A 17,033-nucleotide genomic window follows, 5' to 3' on the forward strand; every position below is an offset into this window, starting at 1 on the left:
TCAGCTAGGAGATAGTATGTGGGGCAAAGAGTAGACTGGTTGAAGCCTGGAAGCTGATAGATGTGAATTCACAGCTGTGATCTGTCACTGCCTGCTCTGGATAGGTCACTTCCACACAAACTTACTAATTACCTGTGGAAACAGTTTCTATTTTCTTCAAAGCCAATCACCTGCCCAAACAACACTATGGATCTGGACTGAACTTCCTCTGTGACTTTACTTTGAAACAAGGAACACAGCTTTTTCGCAAAGTTTTAGAAGGCTATGTAGAGTAAGCGCTTAGAGACTTGAAAAAGATAGAACAGGAGGAGAGAAAGAACTTTTGAGTCTCAATTCTAGTATCAAAATCAACTTAATGGTCTCCTGAAAGAAAATTAGCTTATTCTAAATTGTTCATAAGGGAGAATTCAATATGGATAAGTTTCTCCTCTTAGGTGATTTTCCAAAGTCAAAAATCAACAGATGTGGGATTTGATTTGATTACTTCTGTAAAAGATAGATGGAAAAGTAAAATATCCAACATCATAATTCAATATCAAAAGGGAAAATAAGTATATTATTTTTGAGTATTTTCCTGGAAAATCTTTTACAGAAAACCAGTTTAGCCACAAAATTTCCTATCTTTCAACTTTCTATAACAGATGTTTGGATGTCCACAGAGAACCTGTGAAACTTCAAATAGAAATTCTTATGTTTTCATTACATCATTTAAAGAGAACAGGAAGAGAACATAGTTGCTTCTTTCACTAACAGGTGGTAAGAAAAAATATGCAAAGAGGAAATCAACTTGCACGATTTTGTAACTATACCTTTATAAGCAGCAGTATCAGAAACTGAAGATGTGCAGCTGAACCTCATAATACAGCTTGCAGCAGATGTATTTGTGCAATGCTCCAATGACCATATCATACCTACAGTGTCGTTATGCCTGGCTACATACAAGTGAAAAGAGAATATAAACCGTGTCAAAGCCTAAAGGCAGATAAAAGGGCCCATTCTACTGGTAAGCCCATATCCAACAAATACCCAATTACAGAGGCACAGAAAAATTAGAATATATTACTCTGTGGTTTTATGGAAAGTATTAGAAACTCCTTAATAACCACAAATGTACAGAATTATTTATGGATTTCTAAATCTTAAAACTTAGAAATTTCTTTAAATCTAAATTTCTTTTAAAAAATAGAATTTACATCTTTTTAAGTTCACTAATGAACTTAAGACTAATGACACAAGGTGTACGCAGATGCATTAATACAAAACTCAGAAAGAGTAAACTGCTTAATAGTTTTATTATTAGTTTCTAGGGGTATTTTAGTGTAACTTGCATCCAAGCCTTGACTTAAATCAGACTTAACTGAGCAGCATTATAAAGGAAAAGCATAAAATGTGTCAAGAGCCAAGAACTCCTACTGTCCTTGCTCTGGCAGTCAGTGTTCTTAATAGGAAGAAGAAATAACTGCTTTTACTGTCACCAGTGCACTCTGCTGCACAAGTGCACAACCATTTTCCAAGGGTCTGCACCCTACCTTTCCAGAACTTGGATTCCTGTGTTAAAAACTGGTGTTCACAGGTCTGTCTTACCTTCAAACTATTTTTTTCAGTAGTTATTTTAAAAGTGCTGTAAGTCAAAATACATGTTCTGTGTAATCCAGAGACAGGAATTAAATTTAAAAATCCACTCTAGTTCTTACTTTCTTTAAAAGACACTTGAAAAGAATGATAGTGTTGCAGCATCAAATGAGTTATGGGAAAAAAAAAGTCAACCGAAACACAAACCCAAAATACACAGATGTGGGAATGGAATGCAGAGTGTTAACAGCAGGGATTTTTTTTTTTTAAATTGCAAGTGTATTCAGCAGATGACGAGTATGTGAGAAAAAGAGGCTAATGACAATAGGAAATTATGTTTGTATACATATTGAGAATTCTGAGAGATTAGTTAGAGCTGAATATGTGTCAGGCTAGACAAAGTGCTGGAGGTTAGGACTGCTCCTTCTGTTTTCTCTCTCTGGGAATTTTCTCCCATATGTTGCTAAGAGACAATAACGACCAGTACTTAAGCGAGACAAAAGAAGTTGCCAGGTTCAGGCCAAGGGTGCGGCTGGCTGCTCTCTTAGCTGAAAGGGTTTCTCTCGAGGGGCAAAGACACCTTGAGATTTGGGCTGGGGGAAGAGGCTGGCTTTAACTCCTAGCTCTGTCTGGCTGTCGGCATTAGCAGGGAAACAGCCTGCAGTACCTGTGGGGAGAATGTGCCGCCACTGCGAGGCTCTGGCCCTACTGCCTTCTCCTGCCATGAGTGAAGCTCAGCTTGTGGGAGCAGCCGTGCACTGGACCCTTATTAAGACCCTACCTCACTGAAAAAGAACTCTTCACCGCCTGCTCAGGTGCCTCAAGGGAAACCCTGGCACCCCAAGCTCCTTACCTCTCAAAGAGTGCCTCTCCGGGCCGCCTTGGGAGCCAGGCTGCCACTGCCCTGCCCCTGCCATTTCTCTACCACTGCTCCAAGCTTTCTCTGCTACACTGCAGCCAAGCACCCCCTGCCTGCCAGGAGGCCTCACAGCTATTCCACAGCTGCCGAGTCTCTGCTACCTCTTGCTGCCCCGTGTGAGCCCACCCTGCCGTTCCAGCTGGTCTGAGGTTCCTGCTGCAGCCCATTCGTGCCATGCTGCCCATCCGCCATTATCGCGTGAGGGAGACGTGACTAAACTGGCACCAACCACAGCGCCCCCTGCAGGCGCGGGGGAATCATCGCACCCGCCCTGCCCGGCCGGGAGCCACCGGCGCCCCTGGCGGCTGTGACCGGAACTGCGCCAAGAGCAGGGAGAGGCTGCTCATTGGGTTTTGGGTTCTTGTTTCCTGTTACTGTTGTTGATGTTTGTTTGCCTTGTTATACACACACACACACACACTAGTAAAGAACTAGAACTCCTTTTCCATATCTTTGCCTGAAAGCCTCTTAATTTCAAAGTTATAATGATTTGGAGGGAAAGGGGTCATATTCTCCATTCCGAGGGAGGTTCCCACCTTCCTTGGCAGACATCTGTCTTTTAAACCAAGACACAAAGGTACAAGCAAAGGAAAGTAGGATTACATATCAATGTATACATATATGTTTATGCTCCTAACAATACCATGTGAAATTTCTTAATTTTATTACTTTAATGTGAAAATGGAAATGTGCTCCCACTGTCTTATTCAGTCAATTTTCTAAAAGTTCCATTTTCACTCACAATATTTCAGTCAGCTATGGCTAGATTGAAAGTGAGGTAAACTAGATTCTAGTAACAACTTTTAAAATACAATAGAAATAAGCAGAAAATGAGTCTATTACATACATTATTCTTGGCTTTTCTGGAATGCTACTCTTCTTTGGTTGTATCCATCTTCATTAACTCAGAAGTTTTATCTACTGTTTTTCAAATATTCATGGGGAAGGGGTTGTTGAAGTATGCTATCCGAGTGGGGGAGTGGGGAAAATAGTAAGCAGCACCTTCAGAAAAGGTTCTGCCAAAGGTTTCACTTGTCACACATCACATTCAGACGTGCTTCAGACGTGCTAGTGGGAATGTTATTGAGGATCCCACTAACAGCTGGATAATGGGACCAGGCATCAACCATGTGGTTGCCCTTGGGAAGCAGCACCACAGGAATCAAAGGAGGAGAAAAAGAAAAAGGTAAGAAGAAATCATGAGATGGAACTGAGTGAGCCAAGTGTAGATAACCAGTTAGAAGCAAGCAGAGAAACTACAGCTGGGTGACATTTTAAAAAAAGGAGCAAGGCCTTTATTTGGAAACACTAAAATGAACAATAATGATTTATTAGCAAGTATGTGTGAAATGTAGCAGGTGATATTAAAGGAAGGTACGCAAGCTCAGTGAGTCAGTACATATTAACAGCAGAGAAAAGGAAAGAAAAATAATGACCACAAACATGTGATCTGAATGTAGGAGATGATTCTAATCTTTGACAGCAACAGGTCAAGGGGTGAATTTATTGCACTCCTACTAGGAATCAGTAGAATTTTTTCTTCAGAAGTATAAAAATAAAACATTCCAAATTGAAGGAATTGACACGTGTAAGCTAAAAATAAATAACAAGGACATGGCTCAAGTCTCTCAACACAGTGCCAATCTTATTTAAAATACCTTAAAAGCTTGATAAGGTAAAAAGAAATAAGCTGTCTGTGACATATTGGAATGCAAGTAAGTGAAGCACTACAGGAATAAAAAGGGAATTCAATTAGAACTCCAATACAATATATCATTCCACGAGTACTGAGCACATGGAGAGAGCTGACCAGTTTATTCATCAAAGTAAATTATATAAATGAACCTGAAAACACGTGGATATTTTTATGGTGAGAAATAGAAAAGGGTATTGAAGGATACAATAGATATAAATCAGACAAAAGGGGATATAATAAAATTAAAGAAGAACCTTCTTGGTTCAGACTTACTTTTCCAGTTCAGAAATTATGTTTTTTACCATACCAGTGATTAAATAAAACCAAATTCTTAGATGTTAAGTGTCTCCTAAGTAGCATAATCATTGCTCCAGAACTTATTATACACAGTTGCATGCAGAAAGCCTCAACAATTTCCCTTTCTTTCTAGCCACAAAACAATCCTGTATTCATTGCCTGACAACGTAAAATGTAGCATTTAGAGCAGAACTCAAAAGATCCAAAAGCAACACTTTCCTCTCATCTGACTTGCATGGAAAAGCCCAAGCAAGCTGAATATATTTATCAGTATTGACAGAACTAGTCACACATATTCCCTCATAGTTGTATAATGGAACAGGCCAGATACATACAGCAAATATATAATGGCAACGACCTTCATTAATTCTTACTTGCAACAGTTTTAACTTAGTAAAGGGCAGAATGAATACAAAAGTAGGGAAAAAAAACCCAAAAAAAGTCAGAATTACTTCTTTAAGCTGAACAAGTCAACATTTATCTTGCATAAACCTTATAATCATGATCACTTGGAAATATTAGAAGCTGCTGGGAGGGCTAGTACATAGTCATTCCAGATAAGGGCTCTTCAATTGTTTAAAGGAGAGGTATACACTACAAAATTTGACATATCTTTGATATTTACATCTCCTGCACTTTACTCTTTTACTCCATCTTTCCTAAATAACTCAATGGAACTCAGAGTTCCTCAATCTAAGGGATTAACAGTGCATCATGCACTCTAACAGCCTGACTGAAGCATGTAGAATTCTTCTATTTCTCTAATTAGTTGGAAACTAAAAGCAAAGTAAGTCCTCACCGCTCTAGTGTGTCAGGGATGAACCTCAGAAGAAACACAGGCTAGATATCATATCAACATTTGCATCTTGTCCACCTTCACTGTCCAAACTACATAGACCTTACCACATACATTAAGTTCTTACATATTTGCTGTACCAACTTTAGCAAGGGTTGACAGCTTGTAGTTCAAAAGAAGATGAAGAACAAAGACTCCCCTATTTTCTGATCCCCTCTGACATTTGAATAATTGTTTGTCTGTACACAGTTTAAATTTCCTTCTTCTTTCTTTCTGTTGGAAATATAGTAGGGAGAATAAAAAACTCAACAGCTGCAACAATCTGTCCTTACCTCATATGTCCACAGGACTTAAGTTGTTCAAAAATAAAAATTAAAAAAAAATGCAAAACCTAAATATTGTTAGGCTGGCAAAATGAAACATATGATTTTATTCTCAATTCCCTTTGTTTCAAGCTGGTTCTCATTACAGTATTAGCCTGACAACCCTAAAATCTGAAAACTTCTGTTAATCCCAAAATATCAGCAAGTAGAGCTTAACTTACTACTTTCTCTTGCCCATAAGCTTCAGATATGACAGGGAGGAATCTCTGTCAGCCAAAAGCAGAGTATTCAGCCTTCAAAATTAGCCAAATAACCATTTTTCATCCCTTAAATAGCAAAACAACTATGTTTATTATGCAGATGGCTAATGGGAGATTACCAGCAATGGTCACCAGCCTCAATACTTCCAAATTTATGTGGTTTTCAAAAAATGGCCAAAGCTAGAAGCAAGATTGCCTTAACCCAGGGTTCCAAGATTCTGTCACTGCTTTCTGCAGTGACAAACACCAGTAAAGATTTTATTATAAGCCTAAAGGGAACACTTTCAACTTGTACTCTTGCCTTCCAAAATTCCCCACATAAAAACTCTCAAAGCATAACCATGCCTTGGTTCCATTCTCTATATATCAGTCACTTTTACTTTATATCTGAACAATTTCCCACTGATCATTCATGAAAATAGAATATTAACTTTAGTTTTACCTAGGTTTGTCCGACATAAATCATAGTTTTAGTACTACTTTAAGAGACACGGAGATAATAATAAAAAAATCTCAAATTATTCTTATCTCACCCTACATGACAGTATCAATATAACTTGTAAAAAATTAAATAGATAATCAATAGGACAATTATGTAAAAATACACAAAAGAGGAATTTAAAAGAGCTGCTCATGCAATACTCAAAGCAAAGAACTGGAATTCTAGAAGATTTTATATATTATTATTATTATTATTATCCAAGCAAAAATGTGATAAGATTTTCAAAAAGACACTTGTTCTCTGTGTTTTCCAAAGGATGGTGGTAGAGCCAGGTGGAAAACCTTGGGCTATAACTGAAAAACAGATTACATATTGAGTCCAAACCTTCAAATATCCAGTCTTCATTCACTGCAACTTGCAAGCTTCTACCCTTTGTTTCTCAGACAGCTGCATCCATATTTGGCAAGACACATACAAAATTTCATCCCACATAAGTGATGGATACAATTATCTTCAAAGACCCACTCACTTCAATGACCTGCAAGGTCTTTGGCAAGTATTAGGATGATGCTCACTGTGTTGTGCTTCAGGATCTGAGCTGTTTCAAGGTGGGTCTCTAAAAGGCAATTGAAGAAGGAGAATTTCTGCATGGAGAAACAGCAAAATGGCATGGTGCATACTTAGCTTGCATATGAATTCTCAGATAATTTTTTTCTAAACTTTTAATTTCAGATTTGGTTGTTCTCTCTTTTTTTTTTTTCTTTTCACCACCATCAGTCCTACCATTAGCATGAATCAAATAAACCCTGAACAAAAATTTTAGAGTAGACTCCTTTGCTGTCTAATGTCTGGTAACTATATGCAGGTTATTTAGTGTTCTTCAATCCCTTACTGAAAAAATTCTGTAAGCATTCCAGGAATTATGAAACCATCTTGAAGGACAAACAGCAAATCTAATATTGGTGTTTGAGATGGGCTAATGATTTGACACCAGACACAAATATTGCATGATATGTCACTTCCCTAATTTGAAGGCCATAATTCTCACTGCCTCACACACAAAAAGACATTTACTTCTTCAGGCTTCATGATTCAAGACACTCTCTTTGAGACACCTTTCTAAGGTGTCACTAGGTCATTGCAAGAAGGTGAGCAAAAGGCTACCCCCTCTCCACAAAGCTGTATAAATGCTGCTTGCAGCAACCTGCTCTCAGAAATGTGGGGCCTATTTATTTCTTCCCAACCCTAGAAATAAATTAGGCCCACATCCTATTTACCCCCTGCATAAACACACAGAATAGTGAAACTAATTTGGAAGTATATCACACGTGTACTGCAATCCTCCACTTGTACCCACAGTGGCACTAACTTGATCTTTCTGGTTTTACAAGTTTATTCTCTTAATGTTCATTATTAGAATAAATATTCCTGCTAGACAAGTCATTTTGTACAGTTATTAATGAACACACTGTGTTCAAATGAAGCATGGCCAATGAAATAAAACCAGCATTTTTCATTTAAGAGATTATTTCCCTCTAGCTTCACCTAAAAGACAGTAACAACAAACCCTAAATTAGCTATGTCATTGTCATTGATAGAAGTGGATGCCAAAAGAGTGGGAAGGAAGAGAGCATGGAGGGTAGACAGGAGAAAGCAAAACTATCCACTTTAAAGCCTGTTTCAGATCATGTAAAGGTGGAAGTGCATTTGGTAAATGCCCCAGTGCTTCAGTGAAAAAATCGAAGCAGGCAGCTGGATACAACATTGAAGCCTACTCTTTTTTGTGTTTCTTTTCTATTTTTGGCAGCATATTGCCACACATGCAGCATCTGTCCATTTCCACAGATTATGGCTGTACATTCAGTTGAACTAAAACAGTTAAAGGAATAAACAAAATGGTTCAACAGGCAACGAATATCCAAGGGTCTTGGAATTCTGAAGGTGTGGGACTCCTGATTCTGGCTAGGTAATCCTGCTGCAGAAAACACTGCAATCATTTTCAGAGTTTTCACATCTGCCTAGTTCCACTCAACCGGCATCTAAATTTCAAAAGCTTGAAAATCAAAGATTTTTTTTTAATTATTTGTACAACCTGGTCCCTGACCTTGCATAATAAATGTGGCAGGGGAAAAGAGATGCAATCATCATTCAATAAAACTGCATTATTATTAACACTGCAGTGTAAGTACCAGTGGGGTAGACCCACAACACAGTCCTCAGGATGTATTTGTAAGGATAAAGCACAATTTCCTTCTTCTATGACTGCTATGTTTTTTTCCCCAAGAAATATCTAAACATTGCAAGTGTCAGCTCAGGCTGAAACCTCTTTCTCACGTGTTGGAAATCTGAGGTACCATGCAGATGTAACCTGGTATCTTTTAGGAAAACCATATAAGTTTAAGCAGGACAAATCTGTTCCACTGCTATGTGGACTCTATATTGCTGCTTGTTTTTTAAATAATTTTCATTGTATCGGGTGGTTTCTGCCAGGAATATATTTGAGCTTGGTACAATTAACATACAAATATGAAACAAATAACTGCTCCAAAATGCTCTCCATGTCAGTAGATAAAATGGATAAATAGTGAAAAAAGAAGTAGGATTATCCCAATTTACACAGGGAGAATGAAACTTATAGCTCTATGTTCATTAGTATTAGGTTATCAAAAAAACCCTAAAACCCAGAAAAACAACAGAAACATGACCAGGCCTAAGCACAAGCATTTTTTTCTCAAACTAGCTCCTGTCATAATAAAGAAGTTACCCTCGTGGTGGAAGCACAAGTTTGATCTAATAAAAAGATTTGCCAGAAGCACAAGTTTGATCTAATAAAAAGATTTGCCTGAACATCAAGAAAGATGACTGCCTTCTGTGTACTACTTAAGATGCTTTGCCACATATTTCATATTTCTTTGAGTCACTGAAAATAAAAGTATTCTCATGATGCTGAAGGAACTGTTTATATTAAGAAAAACAAAAGGATCTTTTTTCTTCAGTGCTACAGTAAAGGAGTTAAAACCAGGAAATCATGTAAGCACGGATAGCATAAAAATTTGTGCTGTGCTTTGGGGTTCCTACAATTAAGGAAAGAAGCCCCACCATGTCTTTTACACTGTAAACACTTCTTTGGAGTTAGAGATTTTGACTAATAGAAAAATATATTTGACAGAAAAATAAAAGCAATTTTAAATTACATGCTTCAAGTTTTGAAGTGCTTGCTATAAATATTCATCAGGTTGATCAAGTGTTTGCATAAGTGATGAATTCTGTTTAAAAGAAAAGTATTTTAACAGCCTTTGGTCAGATAAAGTATGCTCCACCAATTGACATAAAAACCATACAGGCCCAGCAGAGAAAATGTGTTTGTTTTGCTCTTTTTGTCCTAAGCTGTTGGGTGAACATGTTTCTACACACTTATTACCATAATCATTATCACAAGTCAGAAGAAAAACAAATAATACTTTTATTCACAGGAATTTTATTTGCCAATGGCATTTTAGGAGTTTTCTACAAAATTACACCCAGAATAAAGAGAAGTCAAGAAAAAAAAAAGAAAAAACAGGAAAAAAAATGCACTAGATTAAAAGAATAAAGCCTCTTAAAAACATTTAATCACTGCAGTTCAATTACTAATATTGAAGGACTCAAAAAATTTCAAAACGTCTTCTATTTCATTGTGGTTCTTAGATAAAAAAACAGAATTCCAATCCTTAAATGAAGGTGTTGTCCATTATGCTTCTAAGCAGGCTTAACACTAAGACACTTTTTCATCCTGCTAGCACTACCACTTCCTTCTTCACTTGAAAATGAAAAAGAAATAACAAGAAATTCCGCCCCACTGCAAGGTGAGAAATGTGGCTCTTCATTAGTCAAAGAGCTGACAATTCCATTTTTAAAGACCTGCTTTCTTGGTTAATGCTAATCGTCCCTTATAACTGATAAGAAATCGATTAGTAAGAAACTAGCTTTTACTGTATTTCACTGTTGTTAGTTTATCACAGACAAGTTTATCAAGCATAAATTTTTGCCACAGCCTCCATCAAGGGCTTTGATATATAAGCTTAACTACTTCACTTGGAAGCACATCCCCTTAAAATAAAGTGTAGAACTCTAACAAGAGGCTGTAAAAGCTCCATTCTGAAACTTCCAATGAACAGAATTCTAAATTAACCGACATACAAAATCAGTGCTCTCATTTAGATACACCATAAAGAGCAGGACTGCAAAGTGTAGCTGAGGACAGAAGGTGTATGACTTGAGTGAAATCCTTAGCTGTTAAGAAGCAATAGAAGAGAACATTGTTTACTATTAGATTCTAATAGTTTTTCAAGAGAAAAAAACAACTGCCTTTACTTGTAAATATATGTCTTAATAAAAATAAATTTCATAAATTACTTTAATACATTTTTTTAAATTTTGGGGTAAGATCCATACTATTGATACTGCTGGAAATAAAATGCAGGACAAGCTAGCAACTTGAAAAAAAATACTCTTTCATGTAAAAATGTTTTGCTTGTAGTGTTTATGAAGTTGCATTCTCCTACACAACGGAACAACTGGGAAAATTTTCAAGTACACTTCCACAACACATCCAATTTGAAGACAACATTCACTAGGTTTTTAAAGAAAAATCTCTCTTGTTCACTGTTGTTTACAGCTCCAGTGTCTCTCCTTCTTCTTGGAATATTTTCATTTCTGAAACCAGGATCCTTGGAGCTATACATCTAGTAGTTGTTTTTCACTATGTAAGAAGAGCTCAAGTTTGACTGAAATGTCAAGGTTTTGTTTCTGGTTTTTTTTTTTTTTTTTTAAAGAAAGATATAAAAGATGACCCTTATTGCACTTCGATAGTGATAACTTTCTATGCATTAGCTGATATATTAAGTCTCAGTAGAAAACTATAATAAATAAGGAAAGAGCAAAATGGAAGCAAGGTTTATGGCATAGAAGAGCTATATTATTGAAAACTTTGAATGAACGGTCTATTCTTGTCTACTGCTATTTTATACTGAAAATCTATTAATTTAGAATCTTCTGGACTGAAGAAGAAGCAAATCTTGTGTACCTTGCAAAAAACCAGAACAAATCCATAGTGCAAACACATTCTCTTACAATGGCTCTATACCCTGCAACCCTCCCAGCAAAGCCTGACCATCTGAACACTTCCTAATCAGACCTCTGACAGAAACTTAAAGCAGGAGCTGGAATTTCCTTTCTCAGTAAGGGAACAGACGGGATATTGCCATAAGTAACTGAAGTGTAATAAACTTATAATATATATTTTCCCTACTCTTTCTGTCTCTGGTAAATATTTCAAGAAGCATAGTTGGATTTAAAACCAGGATAGTTCACCTATTAGGGCAATGACATCATCTGTGGGTCAATTTTTGAGGAGGCTAAACCAGACCTTATTATGAACAGGAAAAAATTTTACTGTCAAACTTTTTCAAACTGTCAGCTGGATACATGTCATTAAGAATAAGGTTGGGGTATTTTTTCACCAATGTAGCCTTTAAAAGGTAATGAGCCTCCTCATATGGGGGCTACTTTTTGAAAGAGAGCTTTGAAATGAACATGTCAGTTGTGTGTGGTAACTTGTATGCATATACATACTGTGTTTGGAGGACATTTGTAGGCATAGAGACTCAAAACGGATTGCAAGGAAGGGGAAGAGAAAGGATTTCAGTCCTAGAGTACAATCTACATTTTATTCACGTGAATAGTAATCTTCACTTTGATTTGAAGCTGCATTCTACTCAAAACGAGCTATAGATACCAGTCTCTAAGCACATGTATTTGTTACAGTTGGCCACATTTGAGTCCATCTTAAGACTGATTTCAGCTGCATCAGCGTATTAGTATTGTGTTACATGCTTGTAACATAAACATAAATTATATTATTCACTTTTATTGATTTAAATTTTGACTGTAATAACTTTTTGCATACATTTTTACAGTGAATAGTAGGAACAGTGCTGCAAGCAGGCATTCACACATTGCTTTCACTAGCATGAGCACTAGATGTTTGCTTGATGAGGGAGGCTGGACTACCTGACCTCCTGACCTTTCTAACCTTAGCCAGTCTGTGATTCTGGAATTCTGTTAATTACTGACATATTGCATTATACACTTACATATTTTAACCAATATTCTTAATGTTGTAATTACAGGAATCAATAAATGTTAAGATCAGTTGGTAAATTTAGAAATACACATGTTTAAGTACCTGCCTATGTAAAGCTGCATAGGCACAGGTTTTCCAGATTTTGGAAGTGAGGTATACAAATCGCGTGTTCCAAAAGGTAAGCAAGTGACAGCCATCAAACTACCAGAGATAATTACAAATTATTCCATTTCTACTCTACCCCTTCAGTCTTCAAAAATACACAGAGTGCAACTTAATCTGAAAGGTTCTGGCACAATGAATTATGAGACTCCATCAGAAAATGATATCCAATACAACAGATAACTAGTTTGATAAGAAACAATGGATATTGCAGTAATTGTCTCTGCTTCCCCTGACACTGGCATACATGAATTTACACCAGCATAAAACCTACTGCAAATACATACGTCAGGCCATTTGTTCATGAGCAAGTAAAAATAGTTCATCTATTCAGTAGACAAGGAGGAAATACTATAAGCCAAAGAGTGGACAGAAATCAGGATGCCCCAAAGCCTTCCTGGAGTCCTACCAAAGAAACTTTGGTGTGAGGAGATTGGCTTTCCACAGCCAATGTTTTACAGTCCCTCTGGATTTGAGTAAGCAACCTTAAACAAAACCTTAAAGTACTTAGCTTTTTAAAAGAGGGTGTTGGACTGAAATGCTTAACCATAAAGACCAGCTCGTCTTTCTTCTAAATCAACAGTTGTGTCCACTTAAGAGGCACCAAAGGGGCACTGTGGTTTTCTTTTAAAGGTTTAAAAAGAGAAGCAGTGAAAGAAATATATCCTCATATTTCCTTAAAATTGCCACTACTTCAGGAGCTTCTGAAGCACTGGACTGTTTTATTAAAATTGCCTCTTGGTAGTATAATAGTGTTGCCAAAAATTATTGCTCACTGCAGAGATTAAAAAGTCACTCTTTTTCTTAGAAAAGCTTTGAATTGTTTAGTCTGTCCCCCCAACAGTAGCAAGTGAGCAAAGGGCATGCTTTTAAAAAATAAATTAAGACAGATACAAAGCTTAGCACAATTGAATTGGATCCCTGTCTTCCCCCAGTAAATATATCTAATATCACATACTTATTCAGAGAGGGAAGAAGGGATTTCCCCGCAGTATCTTCTGGAGGGTGGGAGGGGGAAAAGAGAGAGAGAGAGAGAGAGGGAGAGAATGTAATTGTTCCCCATCTCATTGTATGTGTTACTAAGCCGTGATGCCAGCCACATGCTGATTATCTCTGCTGTTACATAAAGCGCTTTCCTGCGGTGCCAATTGGCGGCCCTGTGGTCTGTATCCTGTTACATAAAATGTTATCCTGTACCACCGATGTGCTGTGCCAAAGTGCTATTCTTTGCTACCATGCTCCCAGTCTTCGGAGATCAGATGCCCTTTGTTTTCATGCCTGCTTCTGCCCACATCTTAAAAGCCATCTAATAACTAAGACAAAACAAGAACACTTCTCGTTAAACAGTGATTTTTTAATTATACTGTAAAACAAGAAACGACACAAATTACTCTTTCTCAGGGATTCTGGAGGATATGAGAGCACTACATGAAAGGTCTCATTAGAGACAGAGCTGCTGCAAGGCCCTGTGTGACTCAGATGTTGCACCTTCACACTTCTATCATTTATGGGTCAATCTGAAAGACGGAGTTTTATTTGTCTCAACATTTTCCAAGGGCAGTCCTGAGATCAGCTGTACTGCTTGAGATGAAAGCACCCTTGGAGTAAAACACACCGAGAATAGCTGTCTCTCACGATATATTGCAATAACACATTGTCAAAGAGTGCTGCTGCTCCAGCAATCTGTAAACATGCTGTATTATCAAAACAGTGCAGGAGTGATGATGTGTTACTGGAAAGATGGCAGCAGTGTAAGAAGAGCACATCTAGAAGCAGAGCACATCTGAGTGCAGGCTGACAGCTAACTCACTGGTCTTTTGGGTGGCCGGGCACAAATGACACTGCTAAATCAGCTGCACTGGCACTACTGTTTCAGGCAACCAGAAATGGCAACTCTTACATGCACAAAGATAAAGGTTAGGCAAAGGGTCTCCTAGTTGAGGAGAGACAAAAGAGAAATTGAATAATCGAATTTTTATAAGGCCACAGAAAATAGAATCTTATCTCACAGGATTTGTGGCCTTTTCTATACCAGTGTTTTGTAGGGAGGAATAAGGGCCATCAACACTATACATTATCCTCTGAACCCCTGTATGAGGTAAGGGACATTTTAGTATAAATCTTACAATTTGTTTGTTTAGGTGTTTTTAAAATATTTCTCAGATCTCAAATAATGGTCTTGTGCTTAGTAACGTTCATCAAATATCAATGTGCTCTATCATCAGGTGCAAAGAAATCCCCCAAACAAGAGCAAAAATAGTTCTGCCTGGTCAGTCTCACTCACATGAGGACCAAGACTAACTCGATTAATCGGGATTAATCTGGATTTGAGCTTCACAGAATTGGATAGCCTCAATTCCAGTCACATGATGAAGACTGGGGTAAGAAGATGCATTCATATTTCTTCATTCCAATGGTCTCTTGAGACTTACTACAAAGACATGGGGCAAAGTCCTGATGCCAGACATAAAGCATCTAAAAGGGTTTGTAAATATGAGTTTCCTCACAGTTTTAAATCAGAGCTCAGACTACAAGAGGAAACTACAAATAAATAAATACATAAATAAATAAATGAGATAAAAAATTCAGCCCTAATAAAACCCTTTCACACTTAGTCTTAGAAATTCCTATTGGTGGATTCTGTTTCTGTGAAAATATGAAAAGTACCTTGCAATATTTAAACAAAAAGTTTACCAAAAAAATGGCAATGCTCTGCTTGAAAAGATTAAAAGATTTCAAGACTGAAATAACAAGGAAAAAAAATCTCAAATCCTGTCACAAAATCTTTAGTTTAAACAGAGAAACTAGCAGAAAAACAATATTCTTGCCTTCATCCAAAACCCACAGCAGACACTTTCTATTTGTTACCACTAGCTTTGAATTGGGACAAACATTGCTTAATGTTTTGTGCTACAATGACTCTCTTCTAGAATCATGCAAGAAAATGCACTGGCTTTGAAGACAGTTTAATGGGGGAAAAAGGAAAAAATCAATGGTAGATAGTAGCCTCATGCTTTATAAACACTGTGTGATTTTTTTTTTTTTTTTGCTGTTTTAACTTGAAGTAACACAGTCAGCGTATCTTTTCCAAACAAACTTTCTGCTGTAATGCTCTTTCTCGTGCACTATATATTGTGTCATACTACACCATACATTCTTTATACCCTGCTATCGCATCCCTAGGGTCAAAGGCAGAAGATAGAAAAATTCCTGGAATAATATCCCTAATAAATTACTACTAACTATTATAATTCAATATGGGCATATAAACGGCACTTTAAAGAAAATTGAATTTGTTGAAAATTAAAGCAAACCTGGTGTTACTTTGAACAAGAGGCTCATTGATTGTTTTCAGATTTCCATAATAAAATAGGCTTTTTTGTTTTATGTTTTACATACCCTCTGAGGAAAGGAATTGTACCTCAAAACATATGGGTGTTCAGAATCTTTATTTTTAAATACAATCCTCCATGCTCATAAAACCCTGATTGGAAGCCAAGGAATTTATAACAAGGTGCATAACAGCAAGCCTGAAATAAGGCTAAAGATGAAGAAAAACAGAGCTTTCACTCATTAATTAAAATAAATAAGAAGAGAGCCTAGAAGTGAAAGTGATCTTAATCTGGGGACAAATATCTGTGGTTTAATTTAGTGACATCTTTTCACTATATGTGGGTGTATGGGCACCGAAATACACAAGAAGACAGACTAATAAATTGGCATTTATTTTGTGTAACAGGCATGTTTTTTCAGTCTACATCATAGTCCTTTCCTTTTATTGCTGTAATATATTACACTGAGAGCATGAAGAAAGGATTCTTCTATCTGAATTTTAGAGAACACTTTCATGCACAGCTTTTCTTCTAAAACATATGTTCTGTTAGAACAACAAGCTTACATGTCTTATTTTAAACCGTGTTATATATAACGTAGAACGTTGTTAAATATGCTCTTCTAATATACTGAGCCATGACTGAGTGTGCCTCACTAGGATTCAGTGTATGCCTTGAGTGTACTTCAGGCCTGTGTATTACAGCACCTGTGAAGTGTGCTCCTAATCCATTAATGCACACACAGATAAGCTTTTTATTATTGAGGAAATGGTTCCTTTTACATTAAAAAAAAAAAAAGTAAACACTCATTTTTGGTTTGGTTTATTCAGCTTCTCCTTTTATTTCAAAAAGGCATTCTGGGTGAGGGGCAACAGCATGAAGATTATAATTGGGTTTTAACTAAGTTGCCCAAAACTTGTTTTTATCTGTTGGCTAATGGATTTATTTTCCCACTCTCTGCTTTAACTGGGGAATCTTTAGTACTTGTCTGTGCTGTATTTATCCTTTAATTACAAGGTGAGACTAATATGACAGAGGGGGCTCAGAGTTGCAGTTTAAAAGAAAAACTTGACAATACAGTAAGAAGCAATTAAAAATACTGTCCCTTAA

At 36.9% G+C, this 17,033-nt stretch overlaps 1 protein-coding gene across 6 annotated transcripts in view; it reads right to left on the bottom strand.

Moving 5' to 3' along the window:
* Positions 1-17,033, bottom strand: part of SUGCT (succinyl-CoA:glutarate-CoA transferase) — a 317,360-nt gene that overhangs the window by 108,922 nt on the left and 191,405 nt on the right. Inside the window, exon 13 of one of the 6 annotated variants that reach the window (XM_088167716.1) lies at positions 6,629-6,921. The exons of the other annotated variants lie outside the window; for them this stretch is intronic. Within the exon in view, the coding sequence (XP_088023842.1) occupies positions 6,892-6,921 (30 nt within the window). The 3' untranslated portion in view covers positions 6,629-6,891. Of the gene's footprint in view, positions 1-6,628; positions 6,922-17,033 lie in introns of those variants that run through there. 6 annotated transcript variants of the gene reach the window in all.

This window comes from Sturnus vulgaris, chromosome 1 (assembly GCF_052056855.1).
Source record: "Sturnus vulgaris isolate bStuVul1 chromosome 1, bStuVul1.hap1, whole genome shotgun sequence".
Taxonomy (NCBI): domain Eukaryota; kingdom Metazoa; phylum Chordata; class Aves; order Passeriformes; family Sturnidae; genus Sturnus; species Sturnus vulgaris.